General features: G+C 36.7%; 5 protein-coding genes across 6 annotated transcripts in view; 1 reads left to right on the forward strand and 4 right to left on the reverse strand.

The window, feature by feature from the left end:
• The window catches only part of LOC111433824 (RNA polymerase II C-terminal domain phosphatase-like 1), a 7,978-nt gene extending 4,429 nt beyond the window's left edge, over window positions 1-3,549 (reverse strand). Inside the window, exons 1-7 of one of the 2 annotated variants that reach the window (XM_023071059.1) lie at window positions 3,471-3,549; window positions 2,717-3,382; window positions 1,514-1,990; window positions 910-1,120; window positions 526-683; window positions 352-422; window positions 93-198 (exon numbers count right to left, since the gene is read on the reverse strand). In XM_023071059.1, the coding sequence (XP_022926827.1) occupies window positions 93-198; window positions 352-422; window positions 526-683; window positions 910-1,120; window positions 1,514-1,990; window positions 2,717-2,980 (1,287 nt within the window). In that variant the 5' untranslated portion in view covers window positions 2,981-3,382; window positions 3,471-3,549. The other variant, XM_023071058.1, reaches the window with a different exon arrangement.
• Window positions 3,550-4,363: 814 nt separating this feature from the next.
• Window positions 4,364-9,748, reverse strand: LOC111433772 (coatomer subunit delta-like). The gene is made up of 12 exons (XM_023070974.1): window positions 9,568-9,748; window positions 8,933-9,001; window positions 8,302-8,341; window positions 7,821-8,044; window positions 6,997-7,239; window positions 6,697-6,877; window positions 6,189-6,496; window positions 5,727-5,922; window positions 5,493-5,646; window positions 5,050-5,112; window positions 4,858-4,954; window positions 4,364-4,621 (listed from the first exon to the last, which is right to left on the reverse strand). Exons 2-12 carry the CDS (start codon window positions 8,933-8,935, stop codon window positions 4,532-4,534), a joined length of 1,599 nt encoding a protein of 532 aa, XP_022926742.1. The 5' UTR covers window positions 8,936-9,001; window positions 9,568-9,748; the 3' UTR covers window positions 4,364-4,531.
• Window positions 9,749-10,476: 728 nt separating this feature from the next.
• LOC111433566 (probable polyol transporter 4) lies at window positions 10,477-12,084 on the reverse strand. The gene is made up of 2 exons (XM_023070635.1): window positions 11,953-12,084; window positions 10,477-11,864 (listed from the first exon to the last, which is right to left on the reverse strand). Exon 2 carries the CDS (start codon window positions 11,851-11,853, stop codon window positions 10,477-10,479), a length of 1,377 nt encoding a protein of 458 aa, XP_022926403.1. The 5' UTR covers window positions 11,854-11,864; window positions 11,953-12,084.
• Window positions 12,085-13,381: 1,297 nt separating this feature from the next.
• LOC111433685 (TMV resistance protein N-like) lies at window positions 13,382-14,271 on the forward strand. The gene is made up of 2 exons (XM_023070836.1): window positions 13,382-13,928; window positions 14,012-14,271. The coding sequence occupies exons 1-2, from the start codon at window positions 13,405-13,407 to the stop codon at window positions 14,076-14,078; spliced, it is 591 nt and encodes a 196-aa protein (XP_022926604.1). The 5' UTR covers window positions 13,382-13,404; the 3' UTR covers window positions 14,079-14,271.
• Window positions 14,272-14,808: 537 nt separating this feature from the next.
• On the reverse strand, window positions 14,809-24,000 carry LOC111433684 (helicase-like transcription factor CHR28). Its single transcript, XM_023070835.1, has 11 exons — window positions 23,498-24,000; window positions 22,661-22,751; window positions 20,906-22,080; window positions 20,011-20,082; window positions 19,836-19,913; window positions 18,844-19,747; window positions 18,257-18,387; window positions 17,909-18,130; window positions 16,607-17,224; window positions 16,250-16,459; window positions 14,809-15,380 (listed from the first exon to the last, which is right to left on the reverse strand). The coding sequence occupies exons 1-11, from the start codon at window positions 23,627-23,629 to the stop codon at window positions 15,276-15,278; spliced, it is 3,738 nt and encodes a 1,245-aa protein (XP_022926603.1). The 5' UTR covers window positions 23,630-24,000; the 3' UTR covers window positions 14,809-15,275.
• Between the last annotated feature and the right edge of the window lie 52 nt (window positions 24,001-24,052).

Raw genomic sequence — 24,052 nt, forward strand, 5'->3', positions numbered from 1 at the left:
CCCCCAAAAAAAAAAAGTACAACATGACCTCGTTTCAAAACTAAACTTGATTGTTTTAGGGGAAAAGAGTTTGATAAGAAATCCTTACTGACCTCTGAAACAAGATAGTTGCTCACATCAGGAGGAGACGGAATATCATTTGCATCATCTTCATATGAGATATCAGAAATTTTTTGCAGAAGGATCTCATCAAATTCCCTGAAATCAGATAAAGGTTGTAACTAACGAATGAGAATATGCATGAACTAGAACCATCTTCCAGCGCTAAAACCTTAATTTTTAAGTATAAAGAATAAGATAACCGAATGCATATCCTTTTGAAAGGAACTTTAGCAATCTTCTGAACCTTACTTGAAAAAACCACCTCTAACATTGCACGCAACGTTTCTTGCCACGCATAAAACAGGGACAGCATTGTTTCCCTATAAAAAGGAAGAAAAAAAAATGCAACTTGAGATAAAACAGCAGGGTGACTTTTTATGAAATCTTTCAAACTGAAATGCCAAAATGCAAGTAAGAATATACTTCAGCATTAGGGGCATAGTAAGGAGCAAATGCAGGCACGACATGCACTCGAGGTTGATCCTTTTCATCCCACACTTTCAAACGATCATCAATTACTAGAGCCATCTTTGGGTGGCAAAACCCATCTTGGAAGACGTTGAACAAAGACTTTCTAGAACCTAATGACATGGGCCAAAAGAGTATTAACAAAAAAGTAATTTGAGAATCTTTAAGATTGCTGAAAAACTATAGGCATGACTGTAAGCAGTTTCAGAATTATTTCCCTCATCAACAAATTGCCATGCTATACCATTCCCTAGGAAAAAAGTGTATGAAAAATCAAAAAGTGCTACTGGTTTGGTAAGGGATCTTTTTCTTCTTTGAAATTAGCTTAAACTTACTAACCAGACTTGACGCAAACAATGCGATCCAACAATTCCTTAGGATTTATCAAATTTGAATCTGGATCAAGAAGCCTCCACATCTCCAAAGCATAATCCCTTTCAGCCATTGTACACACATAGACCTCAAAACGCTTGCGACCTCTTGCAGTCAAGTAGCTCCGAAGATCTTCCCAGGCAGGTCTTAACTTGACGAGAACACTTGTATCACGTATCTGTGGAAGTACAGCAGTAGATGAGATAATAGAACTATCACTCCATGATTTCATAAAATAGTTTGTAACTTCCATTATGCAATAAATTAGCCTAAATGATACATTCTTAAACAAAACAACTCACGCACCACTTAAATCAATGTAATCTTGTCTCAGACAAACAAACTTAATATCGAAGTATCTTCATGCATTACCATTACAGATACATAGACAAATTACGAGACTCATAAAAACAAAGAGAAAAATATGACAAAGGAATAGTAGAAAAAAAAGCAATGTGAATATATGAACAGTCAAAGTGAAAAACAAGAGAAAATGATTGTTCATGGTCCCTGCACAATCATTGGACATAAATTTATAACTGCAAGCAAAGGGTACACAAAACCTAGTTACCTGGGGGTTGATACGAGTCAGTATAATATTCTTTTCATACAATCGTAATATTGGTCGAACAATAGGTTGATGATTGCCAGACAATGCTGGAACAACCTCTGATTGACTTTTAATCACTTTTCCATTCTCAATAATCTGGTCATTTTCTGCATATTGCTTCAGAATTAACTTGTCATCTTGATATCGTTTAACCTCTGCCTGCATGCCTGAAGCACGCTGTTGATCCAACTCACTGCTTATTTTCCTCTGCAGGGCTTCAATTCTATCCTCAAATGAGCGCATTGTATTTGCAACCACAAGTGTCTCATCAAGATCAAATACAATGCCAAGACATCTAAGATTCAACATGATGAGACAAGAATTGTAAAGTCCAATTGCAACAATGAAACCCCAGAAACATGGATACTGCTTATCATGATCTCTAGAATACATGGCTACCAAATGGAGCTCCTCCGCTCCAAACATCATTATAGCAGTCTGTTGGAAGCAAATCCCAGTCATCAGTTTTGGTAACACATCCATATTAAGGACAACAGAACAAGGAAGAATAGGTCACCTCATCGATGAAAACTAAAACAATATGCAATAAGAAAGCAGAAATTATTCCAACTAGATAAAACAACAGAACCATAAGTAGGATTAGAAGTTTAAAAAATCAAATCCAGCGGCCAACCAAGTACTCCCATCCAATAAGCATCTACACCAATTTCAGCTTGTTGAAATAGTTGCTTTAATTGGCTTGCAGAACAAAATCCTTGGTATAATACAATGTTGAAACTACCAGCATCAAAATCTTCAAAAGAATATCACCAGCAAAACATAAAGAAAGAAAACAGGAAGAAAGAAGGAAAGAAGTGAACTTCCTCTGAACCTAAGTCTATGAGTTAGATTTTGCCATCAAAAGCACATTCATTTTGCTCCGTAGGTTTAACCGAGACATGTATAGAAAGATAATCGGGGGTAAGTTGCAGATATCATACAAAAGTCACAAAATGTGAGGCAAAATTGCAGTATCATTCTCAACTAAAGTGACAAGTTTTCTCAACATGATTGGAACGTTTCTAGTCCTTGCCAGAAGATGAGCAGAGAGTGCTTTAGAATACAGATTTTCTTTTCCTAGTTCGTATTAATCTCTTTTTTTTTTTTCTTTTTAACTTTTGTCTTTGGGTCTCCTTTCTTTATCATTGAGTTGTGTTTTTATACCTTATTCTCCATGATACACGAGGAATGCAATTGATAGAGCGGCGTGTCCTGTAACTGCGAGGTCTTTGACTCCATTTTGAAGCAAATTCCAGAGGCTGCAATGGTATGAAGCACTGCAAGTGGTGGGCACCTCTCACTCGGTTGCGAGAAGTGACTTATTCTGATTTCCTTCACTCCGATGTTCTTGTTGCCATTCTTTTCTTCTGGGTAAATCTCTACCTCTCCCAGTAGCTCATCCCCTTGGTAAACCACCGACTTATACATTTTCCCTCCAAATCTCCCTCCTCAATATGTCACTGCTTGGCTTTTTGGCTCCGGAAATTCGTGAAGTTTCTTTCTATATAATCCCATGGGTTAATGAGAAATTTTAAAAAGATCATGATCGTCCAGAATGCTTTAGATTTGATCCATTTTTTTGCAAATTTAAACCACCGATCTGTCGAGAAATAACAGAACAAACGAAGATTCAGGTTCTTTTTTCATGGAAAAATTTACGATCCTGATTGATGATGATGATGATGAACCAACAAGAACAAAGAGAAAAAAAAAAACTCTAATCTACTCGATCTCTGGTTTGGGGAACTCTTGTTTTGTCTCGGTGGTGGTATGGTAATCCTAGGGCTCGTATTTTGGCGATAACGAAGGGGTCGTCAATGACATGAAACCCTAGATCCAGAAAGCGAAAGGTCAAAATTTCACAGTAGACAAGACTGTTCAAAAAATAAATAATTAATTAATTAATAATCAAACAAACCTAATTAAAATGCTTCCACTTCCCGTGGCTTCGTATTTAATTGTTTTTTTAATGACTTTCCTTTTCCTCTGGAAATTTTCTATTTTCTACTTTTAGCTATAATTATGTGAGGCTTTGGTTTCTTGACATCTTAGGGGGCAAGTATTGTAATAAACCAGCTGTCCAGGGGCCTAACTGAAAAGAAAATCAACTTATGGGGCGGAATGTGAATTTAGTCCATTTGCTTTTATGGCCTGGGGGGATGTTGGAGTTTAGTTCTACATTTTTAATAATTAAATAATTTCAGACATAGGTCAATGGCTACTTACTAATGACCTCATATTATTATTATTTCTTTTGGCTATAAATTCATTTTTTTTGGTTTCCCAAATTAACAATAATAATAATAATTATTATTATTATAATCATACTTTTTGAGAAAATAGATTAAAGCTAAATCTAATTAGATCATCCCATTTATTTTGGGATTTTTTTATTATTTGTAAGGCACCTTCTAAAGTAATAGCAAATTAGAGTTCTTTTAATTAGTAATTTAAAGAACCAAAAAAAAAAAGAAAACATTTTAAAAATTATTTTTCTAACCAAATAAAGATTTTGGAAATTGAGATAAATTTGGATTCCCAAATCCTATCCAAATCAAGTCAAAATTACAATTAAAAAAAAATAGGAAATAGATTTACGAAACTCTTTGAAAAATAATTAAAAAAGAATCTCGGTACTAATCTAGGAAGGAGATGAAAATTAATAAATAAAAAATAGTAAAAAAAATCTGAACCGGAATGGACCGTTGGCAGTTCCCACTCGGATGAAGCGGTTTTGGTTGTAGCCCTAGGCAAGACAGTCTTCTTTGGAAAGAATGAATATATGTATACGTAAATAGAGAGAGATGCATATATAAATATAAAAGTAACTGGATGAATGAAATTAATTATGACCGTTTCGAGTTTTGAATAGATTCCAAAAACAGTATAAAAAAAGAAAAAGAGAGAGTAAAACAGATCAAATCACTAAATTTCTCGGTGCAAAATGTGGGGAAAAAGGTAATACAAAGACATCACCAATCACACAACTTGGTAATTTTCCGTAATCAACTGTGTTCTCTGAGCATATTTGGGAGGAGCACCGCCCTTGAGAGGCAGAATGTTGACAACCTGCGACAGTGAAATTTACAAACCAACGTTCAGGAAATGCAGATGAAGTCAAATAAAGATGAGAAGGAGAGAGTGGTCCAAATCTTATTTTGCTTTTCCAGGATAAAGATGATGTGAAAGACGTGAATGAGAGAAAAAAGTCAGTCTAATGAGGATCGCTAGTTCGGATAGCAGTCTAATAGGAGTAATTATGACAATGGTTATTGAGAAATTTCAAGTGAGGGCAGAACAAGTACCTTCACGTCGCTAAATGTGCTAGTTGCTGAAAACCGGACAGAAATGGGGAAAAATACCGATGAATCTGCTGGAGGAACAACGAACTCCATAGATCCACTGTCAAAAAGATACGATAAATAATAAACATCAGCATGCAATTATAATAGGGTAACAACGTCAAGCAGGGAGAGAGGATTTCAGAAACTACATACCTGCGGTTTGAGTTATCAATGAGAACTATGGACCACTCCAAGACAGAATTCCTGGAATCATACCTACATGTTGAGCAAAAACGAGTTAAAATCAATAGGAAAGGGGCGGAGCAAAAGTGGGTTCAAATTGAAAAGGAGAGTGATTTGGAACCCCGCTTCATTGTAATCATGTAATTCATATATTCAAAAAACTCGCAGTCAGTTTTGCCGTTCCAAATGTTCTAAACATTGAAAATTGTTAAAGAAGAATTTATCAACTTTTTTCTTGTTGCCATGTCCCAGTTTTTTAAGCATGAACAAGCTTTTAAAAATTATTTTAATCAAACGAGTTTTAAAAGGCCAACGAGAAAAGTCCCCCTTCAAATAAAGAATTTATGTATGTTACGATTGAATGTCAATGAAAGAACAAAATCAGACAAAAACTTGAAAGAGTAACTATATACCTCCATTCTCCATCAATCTGCCTTACACTAGGTGCCTCACGAAGAGCAGGAAGAGGCACTGAGATGACAACATTTCGCAGGTCAAACATTGATGAAGCCTCGTATTCAATGCTGACATAAGTTTCATTTCCAGAAACAGAGGGCCAGCAGTTGACTGCAACAACAAAAGCCTAATCAATATAGTTTTTTAAAAAATATGTAATTAAAAATGATATGAGAAGGACTTGAACTCACTTGTTAATGGTACCATTGATTCATCAGTACTTTGCATTCTCCACTTCAAGAGACCAACTCCAGCCTCACTGCCTTGACCCGTAGGAAATGGCCTGTTAGGGTCCTTCAGGCCTAGAATGTTTTCATTGGAAAATAACTCTTTGCTCATGTTAGGGTGAGTTTTGAAAAGGATGCCAGGGTTCCCACCATTCTCAATCTGAAAGCAAGGCATAAAGAATCAAGATAGTGAAACAAAGAACAAACCAGCTTTGCAAATCAAATAATAACATTACAAGAACAATTTCAGAGAAAAAGCAAGTGCCTGAGAGGTGGCTCAAAATACTATACAAACAAATTGAGACAAAAAACTGTGCGCCAAGTTCCAAAGTCGTGAACTATCAAATGATCAAAACCTTTTAGCTTCCTACACATGGAGAAGTTGTCGTGTCTATAATACAGTATCCTTAAAATGCACCAAAGTACCTGAACTTGAATGTGTGCATCTTCTTGGTTAAGAATTTGAAGGGACAGTGTTCCCTGAAGGTCAAAGTTACTGACTCCACCATCTCGTTTAAGGGACACATTGAGTTTCTCCTCAACGGATAGAGTAACAGGATCAGTTGGGGGTGGGACAGCAGATCTAGATGGACCAACTTTTGGCTGTACATCTTCAACTATTACTTCACCTTCTGCCTTCAAAGATTCCAAGAATTGATTTGTCCTTTGCGATTTACCAAGCTGCATGCCAAGGCCTTTAGGAGGAGCAATAGCAGATGAAGGTGGACGGCCGCCTAAAAACAGACATAGAAGGTAGAATAGTAAGTGTTCACTTAATACAAAGGCAATCTTTATTGGCCATAAAATATGTCATCAATAACTAAAAGGTAATTATGACAGTGTCTACAGTGTGAATGTGAGGACCAGTGACTGCTACAAATATGCGATACAAACTAACAACTCATCATAGATAACATTTTAAACAAAAAGTAACCTTTAGGCTTGCTAGAAAAGGACTCCACATCACCACCCAATCCAAAACCAGAACTGCTACCAAAACCACCTCCTCCTCCACCTGATGATATGCCCATGTCACCGAGGCTATTATCAATCTTTCCCGATCCCATAGACTGTAGAGACATAAAGCCTCCTTTATCACCCCTATTCTTTTCAATCTGCAATATATGACAAGAAAGAACAATTACCAAATTGATTTTAATTTTTCAGAAAATGATTTCTTAAATGAGTATTTCAGTTGGAAAGAAAAAATGACGCAGGGTATGTAAAAAAATACCTTGCTTTTGTCAATCTCACTTGCTTTCCGCTTCATGACATCCTTAGTTTCATTGATTTTGCTCTGCAGCACCAACTTGTGCAACTTCTCTTCGTGACTCTCCATCTCACAGTATTGCTTAACCTGTGCAACAGTCACATTTTCCTTGTGCCCAAGAGAAATAACCTCATCAAAAGCAAAAATCAAATCGAAAGCTGTTTTGCAGATTCCCTCTTCATCCATAGAGAGTGAATATTCAGGTACCTAGAATCATTTAAGGACACCAGCATAACTCCATTCTCAGCATTTTCAACAAAAACATTTGTACAGAACTATCTTACTAGAAACTTTTCCATGCGGTAGGGAACATGCATTAATAAAGAGATAATGGAACTCTGCGTGTTCCCATACATACACACGTATGAGGGTGTACACATACACACGTTAGAGGGCACAACTATTGTCAGGGAAACATTCTTATAAAGAAATAGGAAAACAGAAGACCTTATCAGAACAGGCTTGATTTTGCTTCATATAAAATGAACTGTATAAAATTTTATTTTCCTTTGCAGTTTATTAACTTGATAAGTAATAGAGTTCCTCTTTTCATTTATATAATGCATCAGCAATGAGGATTTAATAAATGCACGCTTTGTTTTAGTATATGTAAAATTTACTATTTCACTTCAAATGTACTACTAATTCAAAATCAAGATCACCAAGAAGTTTAAAGAACAAAAGAAATTATAGAAGAATCACGTTTGAAAGCTAACAGACCAAAATTCAACACAAGATCAGCTTTAAAAGTGCCAGGAATAGCTAAAAGCCATCTCAAAAAAGGATACGAGCTTAGAAAGGAGCCTTAAAGTGTCCAAATCTTCAAGGATGTTACTCTGTTTATTTGTTACAAGAAGCAAGTATAGAGCTTCTATTGGCTGGTAAACATAGCGAACGTTTTCTGTCTCCACATATGTATGCTGCTTTCCAGTTCCAACCAACTTGGGAAAAGCAGCAAGAAGGCCCTCAATTCTGATTCGAGACATATCGACAAACTGTCTAGAAACCAGAACTGCAAAAATAATGACAGATAAGGGTTAGTAGGAGAGAAAATTTGAACCAAAACCAAAACCAAAAATTGATCACAGACTTGAAGAAGAAAAACTATGGCAGAAAAAATGTGCGTTTGTGTTCGTGGAAGAGAGAGGCAAATGAGTATAAAGTGTAAAATCCTAACAATGGAAACCATCTTTATGAAAGAGAAAGTTCAAATATTTTTTACAACAGGGGGCTTGAAGAAAGTAAAGAATGGGAGAAGGAAATACTAACCTTTGCCAGACTTGCTAACAATGGAAGCAGCAAGAACAACCTATAGAACATATATAATTTTTGTCAAAAGAAATAAGGGGGCAGGAGCAAAGATAAAGCCTAGAAACCCACTTGAAAGCCACAAGGACGCAACCAAAAAAAAGTAAATCAAGAAATAATGCAATAAAAGACATAATAAAATCTAGCTATGTACAAGTTTAAAAGACATTGCTAATGATCTTCACGAGCAAGATGCTCGTGCTAGTTACTATCACAATTCCTATAGTAAATGAAAGGGTGCATATCAGATTCAGTGACACCAGGTAAATATATATGTATCACGAACCATTAATCTCAAACCCTCATAGTATTTTCTGAATGGCACAGTAAAAGTTAGAAACCGTCCAGCATCTTAATTATTTACAACAAAGAAAATTCTGAGGACATATAACATTATATCCAAACAAAATGCATAGGATAGCATAGCTGAAGGACACTCAATGTTCATGAACTCCAAATTGTTAAAAACAGAAAAGCACTTGGAGACGAATTAATGGGAACGCAAAAGGAAGGGGGGGAACGTATAGTGAATTTAGATAAGAACGTGAATAAAAAGAGACAACAAATGGTTAGGAAACAACAATGCATTTACCATTTTTTATGATGTAAACACAAACCAACAGCCACTGACTTCAGATGGGAGAGATTTTGTCCTCCGCACCTATAAACGAAACTTAGTTAGTCTAACACTTATTAGAAAGAAAAAAAATCACCTCAAAAGTTTAATCGTAAATGCGTGGAACGATTAAAGCTATGAAATCATAGAACACCTTCATATAGAATGCATAAAAAAAGTCCGTTCAACATTATTTTCCCTAAATCTTTAACCATTTCCATGATATCTATTTCACTTCACTTCAAACTCTATTGCTACGGAAGACTTAGACCGCAGAAACTCTTTTGAGGTCAGGTCAAAATTCGCAGGGAATGGGGGAGGGGAAGAAGAAGAAGAAGTAAGGGATCTGAAGCAGAACTCTCATTATTCCCACAAACTACTGCAATAACAAATTAAGAGTCAAAACCATAGAGCCAATTCAGAGAAAAGCCAAAAGTTCACAAATTACAGCAGATCCAAGTCAGAAAACATATAATATACAGATTATATCGGCAAGAAAAGCAACAAAAACCCCGCGCAGAATCCAGATCCATCTCACGAAATTCAAAAACCAGTACTAGAATTCAATGCCGAGAGGGAGATAAACAAGAAACAGTTAGAGATATTCAAACCAGGAGAGAATGATTCAAGAGCCGAATAGAGAGTGATTGAATGAGCTTGATCACCGATAGGTAACGCGGGAGAGAGATCTGAATCGTGGAGCGCTGAGGAAGGGCAGACTGTGAATTAAGATGCCCGAAACGTATTTCGACGCTAAGTTTCTTGTTGAATTTTATTTTTGTTTTCTCAAAATAAGTTCTTTGTAAGGGTAATTCGTAATTGCCGACTATTATTTCATTCTCTTCTTCAATTGGAATATATTTTTTAATTATTCAACTTAGGTCGGGTCATAAATTATTACATGTAACTCATCTCTTAAAGTTTAAGGTTTGTATACTTCTCACTGCTACTAGATATTATTGTTTTTTTTCTACTTTTTTTTTTTTCTAAATTTTTCTACACTTTTACTAGAAATGCTTCGTTTCTATGTGAAATCTCACATTCCACCCTCCAGCTAGTAGATATTGTACTATTTATGTTTTCTCTTACAAACTTCCCCTCAAGTTTTTCCCATATTGTTACAAGATGTTTCGTTCCTAGGTGGGATTTCACAATCCACCCCTTTTATACCCCAGCGTTTTCGCTGGCTCACCGTCCAGTGCATAACTCAGGTACTATTTGTAACAAGCAATATTATTCTTTTTAAGCTTTTGCTTTCAAGCTTCCCTTCAAAGTTTTTAAAACGATGTTTCCACACCAGTATATTTTTAATAAATAATAAATTATAATTTTACATTTAAATTCAATACTCTTTTCTAAATTAAGGAGTAGATGAAGTTTTGTTTTTTTTTTTTTTTTAATTTAGTTTGATAAAATATTTTCTTATTTTTTTTACTTCAAAAAGATGATAAAACATCTTATCACAAAAAATAAAATATTAAAAAAATTAAACCTAAAATTTTTAGAATTAAATAAGAAATTTAGGTGTCGGTCAAGGTCAAATCCTGTTCCTGCACTAGTCTCTCCGTGTCACCCATCTCTACGATTCCGACTTCTTGTTCCCCTCCGCCCTTCTGGAAAACCATTTCAATCTGTTCCAACGACTTCCCCTTCGTCTCCGGAATACATTTGTGAACGAAAACAACCGACACCAGAGAAATCAACGAGAACACAAAGAACGTTCCAGCCACCGTGATGGTGTGCGACACCGACAGGAACGACATGGTGATCAACCCGCTGCTCACTCGGCTCCCCACCGCCCCGAGTGCAGACGCTTGCGCTCGCAGCCTCAGCGGGAAAATCTCGGACGACAACACCCAACACACCGGACCTATCCCGACAGAAAAGAAAGCCACATTCCCACATATTGCCAACATCGCCAAAACAATCCCAAATTCTCCATGATCCAAAACCCCCAAAGTCATACTCAGACAAAACAAGCAGGCTGTCATCCCGACCGTGCTTAAGTAAAGCAGAGGCTTCCTTCCCACTCTGTCAATTAAAAAAATAGCAACCAAAATGAACGTGGTCTTCGTGAATCCGACCGCGACAGTTGCTGCCAGAAGCTTGGAGTTGCTTTGAATTCCAGCTTCTTTGAAGATTGTCGGGCTGTAATACACCGTTGCATCAATGCCTGTAATCTGTTGGAAGCATTGGATCCCACAGCCTGCTATCAACATTCGCTTCACCGTAGGCGTGGGGCTCAAGATATCATGCCAAACGCCTTTTGATTCATACTTATTGGCACTCCCAATTGCTGCAGCTTTTTGAATATCCATCAATCTTTGCTCTACATCCATACCCATCTCGTTTGTTTTCAATAGAACAATTCTAGCCTCCTCGATTCTGTTCTGCATCACTAACCAACGGGGAGATTCAGGAATCCTTAAAAGAGTGAAACCAAGCAAAGCTGAAGGGATTATTCCCACGCCAAGCATGACCCTCCAGCTGATATGAACAGGGAGTCCCGAGAAGACATAATTCGAAATGTAACCAAGAAGGATTCCGAAGTTTATGGAGATCTCAGGGAAAGATGTCAGGGATCCTCTGGCAGCCGGGGGGGATATCTCAGCAATGTATACCGGGGCAATCATGACGCCGAAACCGACACCGACACCGGAGAGGAGTCGGCCGAGAATTAAGAAGCTGAAAGAAGGAGCAAGAGCCATGATTGCAGCCCCTGTCTGGAAGACAATAGCAGCAAAAGCAATGGTCCATTTTCTGCCGATGGCGTCTGATGTTTTTCCACCTGCTAAGCTTCCAAACAACGAAATTATGCTCAAAATTCCCATAAGAACTTCTTCTTGGACTTCGGTGATTTTCAGATCCTCTTGAATGAAGATTATTGCTCCGCTCATAACACCAACATCTGGGTTTTGATTCAAACTAGAATTGCATTAAACAACCAACAAGAACAATGAAATAAACAGAGAGAGAGATAGAGAAGGGGAACAGACCATATCCCAAAAGCACGGAATTAAGCGACGCAAACACGGCACATGTAAAAACATATCTTCGAGTGTCATGAAAATCATCATTGGTTGTAGACAATGAAATTTGTTTCTTCCCATCTTCTTGGAACCCGACCAAACCCATCTCTCTGATGCTAACAAATCGTGGAATGCCTCCAAAAAACTAATAAAAATATTCAATTTTTACACCAATTTTTATCCTCGTATCATTGAGCGACCGCTTTTGACCGTTGCTTTTTTGTACGGCGCTCTTTTCTCCCTTCTTCGATTCCTGACGCCACCTTAAACCGACGAACGTAAACAGTTCTATTTTATTTATTAAAAAAAAACTTTTATTACAATTTCAAAAATAATTTTATATTTTAAAAAGTTTTATTACTAACCTTCCCACTTTTCTATAATATTATAAAAATATTCTTATAGTTACTATTATCTTTAAAAAAATATCGGTCAAATTCTTATTGTCTATCGGCACAAAAATCATCTATTGACATTTCATAGATTATCTTTGAAATTTTTAGTGAGATCACTTCGAGTCATATAGTAAATTTAATTGTTAATTAATTAATCTCACTAATTTTTTATCAATAATAAATTAAATGGATTATATTGAAATTAATTGGTAAGTAATAAAATCTCAAGAGTCCACGTGTTTAATATCTGGGGACTAAAGGAACAACTAAATTCAAAATGAAAGGGTAAAATTGTAACATAATAAAGCCTAAGAACGAAATTAAAACTAAAACTAAAAAATGGGATAAAGATATAATAATATTTTAAAAATTAATATTTAAGGATCCCATGAAATAACATTTAATAAAAAATTAAAACGCTACGAAAATATTACAACTAAAATTCACGTTTGGAAAATCAATAGTATTAAATATAATAAGACATGGCGAAAACTCTATAATGCATTTTTATACTCCGATAACAGTTTCTATAGCCAACCAGCTCCCTCACCATCATCATCGGTTGATATTCAGGTGTCACCTATAAGAAAGGAAAACTATTACGAGTGAATATATCAATATACTCAGTAAGCAACTCGCTTATACGTAATCATATTGCTTATACAACACTCACATACATAACTAAATAAATTATAAAATAAAATAAGAAAATTACCATATTACCCCTGAAGTTGAAATTTTCCTTATTTTGAGGTTATTTTGTTTTTGGTTTCTCCTTTTTCCAGATTTTCGTTTCTTTTCCTTGTCTGTTTTCTTTTATTTTTATTTATTTCTTATTTAAATTGTATTTTATAAAAACAAACTCCATATATAATTTGGATTTTTCACTTTGTTCACATGATTTTCCTTTCTTTCTTTTGATTTTCTTTAGAAAAAAAAAAGAAAAATAGAAAAGGTATGAAAATTATTATTTCCTATATATATAAAATCCAAATTGCATGCATTCCACTAGAGAGGGAGAGAGATGGGGATGCAACGCTCAATACTGGCGAAGGCCAAGCACGCCTGCGCCAAACTTTCAGGTGTTTATAACAAGGGCAGCATAATAAAATTGAACGAAAGGCAAGTGATTTCAACCAAAAACCAACCCCCATTTGACGTCTTCATCAGCTACCGTGGAACCGATACAAGACGGACCATCGCCGGACTGTTGTACGATCACCTCTACCACGTGGGGCAGCTGCGCCCATTTCTGGACTACAAATCCTTGTCCCCAGGCGACAACATCATGGACAAAATCAGCGCCGCCGTCAAAACCTGCAGAGTGGGATTGCCAGTTTTCTCGCCGCGGTATTGTGAGTCTTATTACTGCCTCTACGAGCTGGCTCTTATGTACCGAACCAGCAAGTGTATTGTGCCAATTTTTTGCGATATGAAGCCCTCACAGCTCCGAGTTCCCAGTGATAGAAGCTCTACGCTCCAGTGCTTCGCTTGGGCCCTTGATGAAGCTAAGGAGACTGTTGGCCTATCTTTCGATTCTACAAATGGGTGTGTTTTTTTTTTCTTTTCTTTTCTTTTCTTTTGTTCACAAGAACAGAATTTTGTCCTGATTTTGTTTGTTTGGCATGCAGAGATTGGTCGGAGCTGCTAACCAATGCTTCAGATGCAGTGAGGAAGATGTTGGAGGCCAGTGAATAATGATGATGATGATCCAAAACCTTTCTTCATATTTGTTCATTCGACAAGTCTATTAGATTTTAATGAAACAGCAGAAATCATTAAGTATACACACAGATAGTTTGTGATTGTGGCTCTGGGACGGATTGCAAGGAAGAACAGAATAAGAAAATGGCATGCAGCCTCCTGATATGGAAGGATGAATCGTTGTCTTTGTTTGTGTCTACAATAAGAGATTCTGCTATCACCATGTTCGTTCGCTTCTTCATTTGCAAACGTACAAAAACTGGGTTTCAATTTTCATCAAAATCTATACTGCGACTTCATCATCGATCCATCAAAATCTGTCTTGAAATCATAGCCAAATCTACAAGATACTTCTACCCAACAATCGAAATAGTTACCAAAACAGATGAACAATTGAAATGCCTTGATTCCATGAAGGTCCAATCTCTTCTGTTGCACCATAGCCCACTGAGGAACACCCAGGACCTGAAATTTGCACTTTCTTTACGATGGGTTTCATCTTTCTTAAGAAAATATTCGAGATTTTAAATAAATAACGAAAACTCTACCCTTGGTTTGGTCGACGGCGACACAGCCAGCATAGAGGCTAAAGCTCACGTTTGGCTGCCCGCCCAGGCAATTTCTCAGGACTTTGTGGCGAACCTTATGATTTAGGCTATGGGAATTTAGGATAAGGAATTGAAAAGAACAGGGCCTGAATTCAGCCCTTTCAATCAAACAGTGGTTTCAATCAAACTAACACTACTATTAATATAAAGGATGATGATACTCAAGAGCACAAAATAATACTATCTATATCTTTACAATTGGAAAAGAAAAGAGTGTTTTAACAGATTTAATTTTCTTTCCTTTCTATAAATTTCTAATCTTTACAGCCTGTGGAATACACTCAGGGAAGGGGATGCAAAGAGAGTGTCACAAAGGGAAGGGATCATCAAATTGTGAGTGAGTGAGAAAAGAATCAGTGGGTAAAAATGGAATTTAAAGATTTCTATAAATGCTATTCACAAATCTTCTTCTGGCAAAAGGAGCTGAGTCGTCAAATCCTCTGGTCAAGATGATGTAAATATGGTGGGGCAACTTACTTCCTAAAGTTAAAGCCAGCCTTCACCACCCAAAACTTGATATGATATGTGCATATGATGTTAGCCTAAATCAGCCAATACCAAAGAATGGTCGTATTATCTATCATCACATCATAAAAAGGTAGTTCAGGTCTTCTACTGTGAGACGAGTTTGTCGCCCGCCCGCTTCATCTTCTCCAAATGCAGATGAAACCATCTCTCTTTTCTTTTGCTGCATTCATAACACGAGTTTCCTGATTATTAACTTGTGCAACAACGGGCATGGAGATTAATTTCATGTAAGATAACACACAAAAGAACATTTCTAAAGAATTTAAAGATTCCTCGACATTCTGTTGACAATTCATATGATGTTATTGCCCCCAACCATTTCTCAAGAATGTGGTTGTGCATACACAAATATGGGTGCAAACACCCGGCCAATTAGGTTGGACATAATTTTTTTAGACAGAAATATTGTCCAACCTAAGTAGCATATATACGACACCAATACAGACACAATGATCAGTTGTCCTTTAAGAAAAATGCAGCCCCCTGAATACCCTTTTATCATTCTCAATGATGATCAATTTCTCATAGAAAGAAATTAAAATATGAACTTTTAAAATATATACCATGTTTACACTAAAGAAATTCAAAGTCTCATGTTATGTACGAAATCACTCTTAAAATTTATTACTCCTGTCCTATAATATTGTTTAGGTCTATTTATTAGGTTTAGGAAGTGTACAATGCCTAACAAAAGTTGAATCCATATTCACTTTGTACAACTATAATATGACACGCGCCTATTGTGTTAGCAAGTGTTCATTACATGTCTAACAAATGTGTGGAGTGCCCAGTACGTGTCTAACAAGTACTGGGAGTGTCCAACTCTATGCGTGAGCACGTTACCCAAACAAAGTGTCATTCACTTCTTAGGTCCCAGATTTAGGTGCGACAAAATCAATCCCTTTAATTTATTTAGTTGCACCACACACTTAACTACACAACTGCATGAGTAAGACTGGATTTAGATCAATCCAGTATAATTAAAAGCTTCTCAAATAAATAATTAAAAGTGAACCAGATGATCGGTACCTGAAGTGCTAAAATACGATCCTCAACGGTATCTCTTACAGTCAATCTCAACACTTTAACAGTACGGGTTTGCCCAATTCGATGTGCTCTATCAATTGCTTGATCTTCAGTTGTAGGATTCCACCAGAGGTCCAACAGAAGAACATGGCAGGCAACAATCATGTTTAGGCCAAGGCTAGCAGCTTTCAAAGACATAATCATAACAGACACCTATTATATGGAAAGGGAAGTTACTGAACCATATTTATCAACATGTAAAACTAGTAAAGTAAAAATAAACATGCAGTATTCCTATCACTACGGAAACGAAATTATGAAATTTATGAAAATACTGAAGCGTAGCATCATTTGACAAACCTCCGGAAGATTGTTAAAATCCTTTACTGCTTTATCTCTAGCAAGTACTGACATGGTACCATCAAGCCTTCTGTACTGAATAGAGGAGTTCTTGAGACATGCTTCCAGCAAGTCTAACATTCCCGTCCACTGAGAAAATACTATAGCTTTCTCTCCACTCATTTTAATTGGTTCACAAGAGCTTTTGTTTGTAGCTGAATCTTGACACTCAGGAATCTCTGGATGCATTTCTGTGGATGGAGCATCGGTCGATTTTTCACTGGCTACATCAGGAGCAAGTTGGACAGGGCTGTTTCTTGAAGAGGATTCCTTAGGTTTAGCTAGTGACATGAGAACCTCAAGAGCAGCTTTAATTTTAGAAGACTCGTACGTATCTGATGAGGAGGGCTCCACAGAGTCACCAAAAGTAGAACCAGAGCCAACCACAGAATTATTCTCACCAAGCTGGTCGGATTGAGAAATGGAGAATGAGGACTTGGAAAATAATGACGATGCACTAAGACGAACTTTGCATCCCGCTGTAGGACACTGGGTGTCATCACCAGAGAGGTGTTCCAAAATGCATTGCTTGCAGAAAACATGACCACATTCTGAGACAACCGCATCTTCAGGTGGATCCTACAGATATAATCCCAGAAGTTTGAGTAAAAAAAAAAGGTATCGCTTATCGCTTACCAGATAAAGGAAAGGTTACAGGAAAACAAAGAGAACCTTGAGATATAAGCATTGTGTTCGCATTTAGCAAAGGTGAGGTAAATATGTTCATGAGGTGCAAGTAAAAAAGAACGGTAAAGATACAGCTCTTTCTTCACCTTGCCCGTTTCAAATATATAGATCAACATAGGAAAATCCAAAAAGTTTTTAACCAGGAATGAAAACTTCTGGTTAAAATAATGAGAAGATAAAAGTGGAATTGCAAAAATGTCAGAAATGACGAAGACACAAAAGGAAACCAAAAAGCTCCTTTTCACATGAGTATTATATTGTAAACATGTCATACATCTCTTACATTATTGGAAAGCATCAGGCAGATCCCAAGCGGAGGTTTTTGAGGTGAGAATGCCACATATTGAACAACAATGGTACAGAGTATCTCAATTTATGTTCAACAATTAAAAGAGCTAAAAGGTGGCATTAAATTTCATGCTTTGTACTTAGTATCTTAAGCAAAAGATAACCAAAGCTGTTCAATTATTTTCTTCATTGTGGTACTTAATTGACATGCACTAAACCATGTTAACATACAGTAAAAGTCCACAAGAAAATTTCACATAAAAAATAATAAATGGGCAGATGATATACATTACAGATGCCACAAATAGCCAATGATGCTTCCAAACAACTCAGTAGGTAAATCTGTTTATCCCGAGGAAGCTTCTTGGCCACATCAACTGAAGATCTCCATAAAGATTTGGAGTCGTAAGGTTTAACGAGAAGAGGGTGATCACAAGCTTGTCGAAGGCGCAAAAGCATCAATAAGATGTTAACATAATTTTGTTTAACAGTTCCGGCTGCTGCATATTCCTGGATAAGATTCTTACTTAGTAATGATAGAAAGGAGCAAGAGGTCATTAGATATTGTAACTGAAGTTCCATGCATACAAGGAATACAAAACACAATATAAATAATTCCTTTTGAAAAAAACATACTTCATACTGAGCCCTTGAGTCAGCCTCCAACTTAGAGTAGAAATCACGTTCTTCCTCGGTAAAATCCACTTTTTTTAGTTCCACTTGTTTAGGTGGCAACGTAACAATGGGTTGCCCATCAAGAAGTGTGCCTACACCACAAGTACCATAGAGCGATTCAAGTAAAAATTGGTAAGCTCATATAACACTAAAAAATTCGTGCAAATGCAAAGAAAACAAAGTTTTCCATGATTCAAGAGCACCATCAAGTTTTTTCCATTTTAAGATAAATTTTTTAAAAAAATGCCTGTATGTACAACTGGAGAATTTCCCAAACATCAGCAAGGCACCAAAAATCAGAAAGACTATTAACTATATTATAATCTATAAAATAAATGAAGAGGCCACGTAAATCAAACCATAGCCAAGGAGAGATCCTCCCACCCTAAAGAAAAAATATAAATCCAGTTCTTCAGTCAAGTTTAAAAGTAGCGATAAGAAAAAAAAGTGTTGAACTTTTGAAGAAAACCAAAGATAACGCATTATTGTATTTAATTCCAAACTTGAACTGCATGTAATTGATAAACAGAAGTTTCAAACAATCTCACCTTTTGTGCGACGTAACATTATTGTCTTTAAAATGGCTTGAAGTTTCTTGTACCCTTTGGATGGATTCTTGTTGATTGGCACCTTAATTGATAAACAAAATGACTTATATGCAGCATAGGGATCATATTTGAGAAACCTAAAATAGCTATAAAGATCATCAATAGCATTTTGAATAGGAGTTCCTGACAAGCACCATCTACGTTTTGCTCGCAGACCCCAGCAGGCCCTTGCAACCTGTGTCTTGTGATTCTTTATACTCTGTGCCTCATCCAGTACAACTCGGAACCATCTCACTTTTGCAAGAGGGCGGGCAACTGACTCAAAAGTTTCATTATCCATTCCCTTCTTGTTTTTTGAATGTTTCTTATCAGAACCAGAGAAGTTTTTCCTTTTCTTGCTTGAAGGAAATTGCATGGATAGAATAACTTGATCCTCTGTATTGTGTTTCTCATCATCCTCCTCATCAACAGCAGACTGTTTCGGTACCTCCATGCTCACAATTGAGTAGGTTGTTAGAACAACATCATATTTGGCCAGCTCACAAGGGTCCTTGGTTCGATTACTTCCATGGTATACAAGCACAGACAGATTAGCTTTCCTAGAAACCTTATTATGCAATTCATCAGCCCATTGCCTCAACACACTTGTTGGACAAACAACAAGAGTTCCAGCTGCTGGCCTGCCTTTCGCTTGTACTGAAGTGTTCTTGCATATTGTTGCATTTTTACTTGGTGAAACTTGATGAGAGAATTCTTGTTTTGGTCTATCATGCTCAGAAAGTATATCATCATCTTCATCCAAATTTAAAGTTTCCAATTCATGTCTAACATTAGGGCAAGCAATAATAGGAGGAGGCCTTTCCGTTAGTATTAGAGCAATCGTTGATATTGTTTTCCCCAATCCCTGCAAGTGACTCACCGTTTTCAGTACAGAGGAGAAAATAAAATTTCATGTTACCCCTAGATATTAAACAAACTCTAAGAGATGAAACCTGATCATCAGCAAGAATCCCCCCTGCGCAGGGCATACTAGATGTCTCCTTCTGAACCATCCATGATAAAGCAATTCTCTGTCCAAATATCAGATAAAGTTAATAATAAAACAACTTATTATAAAATATATATATGCAGATAAGGAAAGGCTGTGTTGATAAAAGAACAAAGAACCTGATGCCTTAATAGAGGAACTTCTAAAGCACCATCAGGTGGACTACTTTCTGATTTTGGCTGTGAAAGATCCTGCAAAGCTCGATAACCTGAGTCTTATCAACTTCTCCGTCATATAAACAAACTCATCAGAGAATGATGCAGAACTACATGGAAGTCTTAACTTTTACTATAAGAATACCAACCCAAAATACAAACAAGAAAGTACACAACAACAATAGATACAGTGAGAATGACATATAATAATTAACTACAAGATTTGTGTCTGCGTTGCAAGATCAAATCGCAGTAGTTGCAAAGAATAAATCGACTGCAGGTCAACCTTGTAGGTGACCATTAAATATATGTTTTATTTGTCTGAAAAACAGGAAGAAGAATGGGTACAAAATCAGCATGTCTGCTTCCTCCAAAAGGTCACGTGTTAGAAACTTCACACCCAAATTTGTGTTGTAACATTAAAAAAATTAACAATATATGTGTCCAGGGCATAACTCCCAAGCATCTGCTAGCCTAACCTAAATACTGTTTAGCATCTAAGGGGAAAATTATGAAACTATTGAACAAAGCCATGACCGGATATCATCTTCCTATTTGCTTTTTACAATGAAACACCTTCGTTGATTGATGAAATTACAAAAGAGGGGGGTCCCAAACAATTACATTATTCAGCTACAGATTTTTTTCTTCTGATTAAACCTGCTTCGAACAACGTACTTCCACACTTTTCAGCATTGTAGAGGATCCATTAAAAAGTATTAAGAAAATCAACAATAGAGGAAACAAGTTTGAGTGAGCAATTGTTTAAAAACTCTAGGAATAGATTTTCATTTACATTCAAGGACATTGTTTCCACACATGTTACGATTTGCAGAAACAAAAACTAAACAGGACTAACCTGTAATGCAACTTTTAAGATGTCCATGTCTTTTGCCTTATGTCTCATGCTTCCTAATCCCACATAAGTGGAAGAACCACTGACTATAGAACAACCTTGTGAAGCAACAAACGAATTTCCAACCATAAGAGATCGGTTTGATGGGGCTGGATGACTCATATCTTCAATTATACAGATATCTGGATCATCCTCCACATGGGCCTTATCTATCAAATTACTGTGAGTTGATTCAGGGCTGACTTGTGGGCGATCTATATGACCCTTACATATAGTCAATTTACGATCTCCAACATCCTTGATTAAAACCAAAGGCTGATTGCTTAAATTAGATGAATGACCATTGGGAGAATATTGGTCAGTTATATATAAATTCTGGTACCTGCAATCACTGGAGGGTCTGCTGGATGTTCCACAAACTGTATCTTCCGAATGAAAAGTTCTTTCAGATGGAAGAAACATGTTTTCCTCCTTGATAGATTGCCATGGGCCACTACTTGATTCAACCAGTGAATCCATCGTTTCATCCTTCAATTGATTAACAAGTTCTTTGCAGGAAGAATTCAACTCAGTTGACATTGGAAGCCCCAATGCTGCCTGATTAATATGAACCTCATCAGCATGAAACGAACAGTTTCCATCCAATGATGAAACGAAGTTTCCACTTTCACAATTCTGAGTCCATCCCTTTACATTTGAATAAGCATCAAGAATTATTAAATCCTTTGAGACAGACTCTCTTGATACTGATTTATGATCAGCAGCGCCCTGCGCATACAAATTCATTGTATTACTTGAGCACAGGCTATTGGATGGAAAATCTCCTTCATGCATCATGTTGATCGTCATTCCCCCATTGCCAGAAACAACTTGAGAATCAAAATCACTCGGAAAAAAGTACTGAGAAGAATCTAAAAAAGGTTGCTCGACTATACTCATCCAGTGTGGCATGTCTGAATAAGGGTCAGTCAAGTCAGTAACAAAGTCAAAACTTTGGTTCATAGAGGACTCATTAGGAATCACTTCTTTTGAAGTATGCTCCACATCAAACGAAGGCAACTCCACTGAAGCACTTGAATTATTTTCTGAGGATCTCAAGATTTCAGTGCCCTTTTCATCCAAACTGCCATGATTTCTCAAAGTTACATCTATATCTTCCGTGAAACCATGAGACATATCTGCAATTGTCAAAACAACATATCAAGATGAAAATGCCAGCTTCTGATAATGAGACCAACTGCAAAAGCAATAACTGATAGTAAACACTTAACTTTTCTATAGATAATATAGTTTTGGTAGGTTGGTTCTAGTAATATTTTGAACCTCTTTCTCTGTAACAATTTGATTCATTTCTCACCCTCTAAAAGCCAAGGGCTTATCAACACGTTTCTATTTTCTTTTATAAAAAAAAGACACAAAATTGCTACAAAGAAAGGGTCGAGTCGAAACAGTGAGTCAAATTACAAAGATGTTAATAGATTTAACCTTATCCCCACCATAGAGTAAGAATTCATATCCTATCAAAAGCAAAATGCGACTGGAGGTTAACCCAAACCCTTTCAAGATACTACAGGTGCACCTTTTCGGTGTATAACACCTAAAACCCAATCTAGCCAGGGATGGGGGTAAACATGAAATAAAAGTAATAATTCCTTAAAGGTAATGACATCCTACTGGTTTGAGCATTAGAGGAAGGACAAAAGCTCTCTTTATACAAGAAGAAAGAATAGTACCAATGTGATATTCATTCATACTAACCGTTCTTCTGTTGGGAATTTTCTTGGTTGGAAGCATCAAAACGTGGTTGGCCAGTCGATACATTATTTGGCGACAAGTCCTCTGGCGGATTCTGGGATAATCATAAACAAGCAACCAAGAGAAAGTTGCTCGTGAGAAATAATGTATGGATTATGCAGGCAATCTGTGAGAATATAGAACATGCAAGTTTAAAATATCTACCAATATATCCATACCCTTTATTATCCCCGTATTTCAATTCTACTTTCATCTATGTCGAGTTTAAAAATTAATTAAAGAACGGTCCATAAAGAGACCAAGTTCTTCGCTCTTTTAACAAATTCCAATGAAATAAACGAAACAAAGACGACAGTTTTACAACACCATATCTCGATTTTATTTCATTCATTCGATGCGAGATGTCAAGTGACCCGGCGGATAGAGTGACTCTAACATTCCAAAAATAGCTGAACTGACATGATTGCACCCAACTGATTTCGGAAAATTCGAGGTTGCTTAACTTAATAACATTACCTAAGCGGCGTCGCTCTGCCCACAGTATAGTAATCCTAACGAGTGAGAAAGATAAAGGTTTAACTAGTGCTTTCTCCTTTATTCCACCACATGTAAATATAAACGTTGGTCTGTAATATGAACTCAACACGTTTTCTCTGAATTTTTGGGTGAATCAGCAGTTAGCACTGATCATACGCTTAAAGCACCAACTAATTCTAAGGGATTCCAACCCAGAGGGGGAATTGCAACTGTTGCTACAGTTTCCCTAAAATCCAAGACCTCTAATCTCAATTCAGAAAAGGAAAACCCTTATTTTCCTACAACCACCAGCAACAAACCTACCTGCGAAGGATCCAGATCCTCGTTCAGCATATGAAACAACGCTTCATAGTCAATAGACGTGTCTCCACCAAAATCATCAGCACCATACTGTAAGGGAAAATTAGAACCCTCATCCGCCATCAACATGATCATAAAAACCAACAACCACAGCCGACCAAGCTTTAATTTCCAGCCACCAAATCCAAAGCAAAACAGACGACGACCCTTTATAATCCTAAAACCTCGTCGGCGATTCAAACGAGAGCCGCTTCATCCAGTCACCCGAAATCACCAGGAACTACCGAAGGAGATGGATTCATTTACTACAAGGAAGTAAGATTCTGAGAAACTTCCGGTGAGACTTTTCCTCCACAGTTTGGAATGGAGTATAAAGAGAGAACAAGAGGAGAAGGAAGAGAAGACAAAGTCGCGGATCGAATCGTGAAGACCACGGATTTCGTAATTTTAAATAACCTTTGTGAAATAGTGCGAAATTTGAGGACTATTTCCCGGATTTTCAAGCTGACATTAATAATTTTCTTCTTCCTTTTTTTTTTTTTTTTTTTTTTTTTAAGG

This window comes from Cucurbita moschata, unplaced genomic scaffold, assembly GCF_002738365.1.
Source record: "Cucurbita moschata cultivar Rifu unplaced genomic scaffold, Cmos_1.0 Cmo_Scf00043, whole genome shotgun sequence".
NCBI classification, from domain to species: domain Eukaryota; kingdom Viridiplantae; phylum Streptophyta; class Magnoliopsida; order Cucurbitales; family Cucurbitaceae; genus Cucurbita; species Cucurbita moschata.

What these genes read in the sequence shown, in the direction of transcription:
- LOC111433772 (XM_023070974.1), bottom strand. An exon ending in GTGAGATTGACAAAAGCAAG is followed by an intron (nt 6,878 to 6,996) that starts GTATTTTTTTAC and finishes CATATATTGCAG; the next exon opens with ATTGAAAAGAATAGGGGTGA. An exon ending in ATGCACACATTCAAGTTCAG is followed by an intron (nt 5,923 to 6,188) that starts GTACTTTGGTGC and finishes CCTTGCTTTCAG; the next exon opens with ATTGAGAATGGTGGGAACCC.
- LOC111433566 (XM_023070635.1), bottom strand. Translation starts at nt 11,853, where the DNA reads ATGAGCGGAGCAATAATCTTCATTCAAGAGGATCTGAAAATCACCGAA.
- LOC111433685 (XM_023070836.1), top strand. Translation starts at nt 13,405, where the DNA reads ATGGGGATGCAACGCTCAATACTGGCGAAGGCCAAGCACGCCTGCGCC. An exon ending in TCTTTCGATTCTACAAATGG is followed by an intron (nt 13,929 to 14,011) that starts GTGTGTTTTTTT and finishes TTTGGCATGCAG; the next exon opens with AGATTGGTCGGAGCTGCTAA.
- LOC111433684 (XM_023070835.1), bottom strand. Translation starts at nt 23,629, where the DNA reads ATGATCATGTTGATGGCGGATGAGGGTTCTAATTTTCCCTTACAGTAT. An exon ending in AGGATCTGGATCCTTCGCAG is followed by an intron (nt 22,752 to 23,497) that starts GTAGGTTTGTTG and finishes TGATTATCCCAG; the next exon opens with AATCCGCCAGAGGACTTGTC. An exon ending in GGATTCTTGCTGATGATCAG is followed by an intron (nt 19,748 to 19,835) that starts GTTTCATCTCTT and finishes AGTCACTTGCAG; the next exon opens with GGATTGGGGAAAACAATATC.